Source organism: Ruditapes philippinarum, unplaced genomic scaffold (assembly GCF_026571515.1).
Source record: "Ruditapes philippinarum isolate M1 unplaced genomic scaffold, ASM2657151v2 ctg1039_1_1_1_1, whole genome shotgun sequence".
NCBI classification, from domain to species: Eukaryota; Metazoa; Mollusca; class Bivalvia; order Venerida; family Veneridae; genus Ruditapes; species Ruditapes philippinarum.
In genome coordinates this window covers 8,223-12,587 of record NW_026863170.1, presented here as the reverse complement: position 1 = coordinate 12,587, position 4,365 = coordinate 8,223, and the positions used below count along the sequence as shown (strand labels likewise).

Below are 4,365 nucleotides of genomic sequence, written 5' to 3'. Positions count from 1 at the left end.
AGACAGAATTGTTTGCCGTCTCGTCAAGCGTCTCATGATCCAGATCTAGTCCAAGCTTTATCGATGTTTTCACGAATAATACTGATTGACAACCTGTATTTTTGTTTTCTGTCGATCATACTAATTTTTAGCTCCATTTTGAGACCGATTTTAGCTTTTAACTCTCTGTATTTATTGAGATATACGAGTTCCAAGTAGTCTTCACCGTTCACCACGATTTACTTCGGGTAGCGAGTGACGTCACAAGTACTGGGTCGCGCGCTCCTATTCTATTTAAGCTACTGGGTTAACCTATCATACTCAGTTGGGCATTAAGATCTTTACCAACCAGTCGTAAGAAATGTACTCCAATCAGGAGGTTTGTACCCAAATATAATTATAAACATTTAACCTGTCACTGATCTGGGATCTTTATACAATTTTATATAACTCTAAAGTTGGTATTATAAACTTAACTTGAACCCATTTTTAGAACTTGACCCAAATTGGTATTTGACCCAATCTGGAACTTGACCGGATTCTGACTTGACCCAATCTGGTAAATCTATAATTAACTATATACTTGGAACTCGGATATTATATTATAGTACTAGATCTACATACATGTTTCTCTAATAAGCTCAGTTGTTTACTATAGAACAATCTGGTTAAAGCCAGATTAACTAATATTGTATGTTAATATTTCATGAATAAACTATCATGAACCAATAATAAAATCATAGATTGAACTGGAACATGTCTTATTCATCTCTCAGTAGGTAGAACCAAATCTAATTCCCACACATGTTACTTTCCCCTTATTAACGCCTGGCATATATTTAAATCCTGACTAGCTTTAAGCTAACACCCTTTTCTCACTTTTATGGGGGCGTAACATCTGGTGTCAGAAGTGGGATATGTACCTTTATGTTTAATGGCCTTTCGCTCTTCTGTTCATGAGTCTATTGGAGTCACACCTGCAACAATGATGTTCGGAACAGAAGTTAGGCTTCCGATTGATATGGTTCTTGGTAAACCTGAAATAAATAATCCTGCAAAGAAATATGGCACGGATTATGTTGAGACTTTAGAAAATAGAATTACTGAAGTACATGAATTTGCAAGGAAAAAGCTTTCACTTTCAAGTGATACAATGAAAAAGCACTATGACTTAAATAGTTATACTGTTAGATATGAAATAGGTAATCTTGTTTGGTATTATAATCCAACACGTAAAGTTGGAAGAAGTGGCAAACTTGGTAGACCTTGGAAGGGTCCGTATCAAGTGGTTTCAAAAATTAGTGACATTTTGTACCGTATACAAGGTTTTCGAGAGAAAGCCCGTGTTGTTCATCATGACAAGTTAAAACCGTATGAACAATAACTATTTAAACCATACTCTTTGAGTGTTCACTTACCTTCATATTTTTTTTTTTAATTATTTTCTCCAGTTTGTCTTGTAACGACTTACAGTGGTCACTCTGTACATAAAAAAAAAAATTATATATATATATATGAATACTGAAATTAACTATGTCTGATTGGATAATAAGAAATAATAAATATTATCAAACATTTTTTTTTAAATTTTTTTTCAGAAAAGATATACATGTCAAATATGCATGGATATGCATTTCACAACCAAGGGTAAATGCAAAGCACATATCATTGAACAGCATAGTAAAGTGAACTATAAATGTGTAAAATGTGCCAAGGTGTTCCTTAGAAATACTCCATCTAATTTCTGTCATACAAGTAGAAATGACTTTACCAGATTTCATACTGTCACGGGCCAGAGAGGCAAAGAGGCAGAAGAAGCCTTACAGGAATTTATTAAAAACATTGATCAAATGATTATCGATAATACAAACAGATATTATACACCAACACAAAGACATAACACATTGCCTAGATTACCATACTCGGGTAAAAGAAGTTCTCAAGATATAAATGTATACCAAAAACAAGCCTCACCACCAAAAAGACTTTGTGTTAGAGAACGGTCACTTTCGTCAACCGACACATCTAGATCATCTAGTAGTAGCAGCAACAGCAGTAGTAGCAGCAACAGCAGTAGTAGCAGCAACAGCAGTAGCAGCAGTAGTAATGACATTGAAATTGACAAACTAGAGGAAAGTGTAGTAGAGGTAAACATTATGAGTGACAATAGACAACAGGAAAGAGAATTTTTAAGAAGGAGGTTAGCAGAGGAAAAGAAAAAGATAGAAGCTGAAGATAAAAGAAAAGAAGAAGAAAGGAAAGAAAGATTGAGAATCGAGTCGGATGTAAGAGAAACAGAGAGAAGAATATATATTGAATTAAAGAAGCAAGAGGAGGAAGAAAGACAGAAGAAAGAGGAGGAAGATAGAAAGAAGAAGGAGGAGGAAGATAGACAGAAGAAAATGGAGGAAGATAGAAAGAAGAAAGAGGAGGAAGATATACAGAAGAAAATGGAGGAAGATAAACAGAAGAAAGAGAAGGAAGATAGAAAGAAGAAAGAGGAGGAAGATAGACAGAAGAAAATGGAGGAAGATAGACAGAAGAAAGAGGAGGAAGATAGACAGAAGAAAGAGGAGGAAGATAGACAGAAGAAAATGGAGGAAGATAGAAAGAAGAAAGAAATGGAAGATAGAAAGAAGAGAGAGGAGGAAGATAGACAGAAGAAAATGAAGGAAGATAGAAAAAAGAAAGAGAAGGAAGATAGACAGAAGAAAGAGGAAAAAGATAGACAGAAGGAAGATGAAGAGAATAGAAAGAAGAAAGAGGATAAAAAGGAAGAAGGAAATAAAAAGAAAGAGGAAGATAGAAAAATAGATGAAGAAAATATACAGAATAAAGTAGAAGATAGAAAGAATATAAATGGAAAAAATAGAAAGGAGGAAGAACATGGAGAAAAAGATGAAGAGAATCAAAATGAAGATGATAGAAGGAAGGAGGAAAATGATAAGAAATATAAAAAAGAGAATGAACATAGTGAAGGAAAATATAAAAAGGAACATGAGGAGAAAAATATAAAAAAGAAAGACGATGTGAGCAAAAATAAAATTAAAGAAAGAATTAAACAAATTAAAAAGGACAATGAAAATAAAATTATCTTGAACATAGGAGGAAAACAATTCCATAAAATTAAAGCGTCCCGTGACTTTGTAAGACACAATACACAATTTGACATGTTCATAGCAATATTATTGCTTTATAGTGATATACTTGGCCATATCTTGTGAGCATTTTAACGAAAAGAGTCTGATATTTAAAGGATTAGGAATAAATAAGACAACACATTTAGGTTCCTTAATGCAATAAATTCAGCGATGATTGCACGCGTGCTCAATCAGCAAATATCAAATTTTTAATTACTTTACTGTAGTCACTGATATGAATTATCAAGATAAAAATAGGTTTCCAAATATAGACCATTTTAGCCATTTAATTATTCATTTGTAGTATCAATAACCGTTAATTGCAATAAATCAGAAGTTTAAAGAAATGTTTCATCTTGATAGATGTAAACTTCATTTGCAGTCGTTTTACGAGTAGAGTGTCAGATGAATAAATATGCTATTGGGTACGCATGTCACCGGAAGTTCACAAATATATTTCTTCTTTAGTTACTTTGGTTTGATTTAATCAAGATACAAAAAAATGTTGAAACAAATATTGCCAAGTACAGTAAATATCAATATTTAACAGTTAATCAAAATAAATTACGTATCTATTATGCATTGGTTTACCTTCATGATAAGACCTCAATTTACACTCGGTTTTGCTTATAGTGCTATTAAATCCAATTCCACCAGTTTGTAACGAAGGAATAATTTGTCAAATAAAAGATAGTTCTTCGTGTGCTCAGATCTATTATGACAGAACAAGTTTAACGAAATCTCACACTTTTATTTTTCTATTGAGGCAAATGGGACACTGTTTATTTTGCGACAATGTTTGACATGCAAGTATAATTGCTTTTCTTCCTACATATTTGAGATAATTTCTAAAGTATATGTAAATGTAGTTCAATTTGAAGAGAAACATGAAATGAAGGAAAAAAAATATTTAAAAAAATAAAATAAAGCAACCGTAGATTGTATGACAAGTTACCATGGTGAAATTGTACAAGATAAATTAGTGAAATGTCGTACCTATCCATGTACCCTTTATTCGAGTTGATTTATAAAGAAATCATTTTTAAATTTAATCTTAAGTATATTTCCTTGTTGTCTTTTGCAGATATTTTTCACCTAAAGTGCTTCCCGTGATATTTGTAACATTTTCAAATTTTAAGTTTCAAGCTTCTGGTTCCTTCAAATTGTGACACACAGGCTGGTTTTCGTAGTTTTAAATAGAACAATGGCGTACACACTTCATCCATTGATCACCGCACACATACTT

General features: G+C 32.5%; 1 protein-coding gene across 1 annotated transcript; it reads left to right on the top strand.

Annotated features, from left to right (window-relative positions):
- Positions 1 to 1,496: 1,496 nt before the first annotated feature.
- Positions 1,497 to 3,203, top strand: LOC132721320 (uncharacterized). The gene has a single exon (XM_060705604.1). It carries the CDS (start codon positions 1,602 to 1,604, stop codon positions 3,201 to 3,203), a length of 1,602 nt encoding a protein of 533 aa, XP_060561587.1. The 5' UTR covers positions 1,497 to 1,601.
- Positions 3,204 to 4,365: the final 1,162 nt, after the last annotated feature.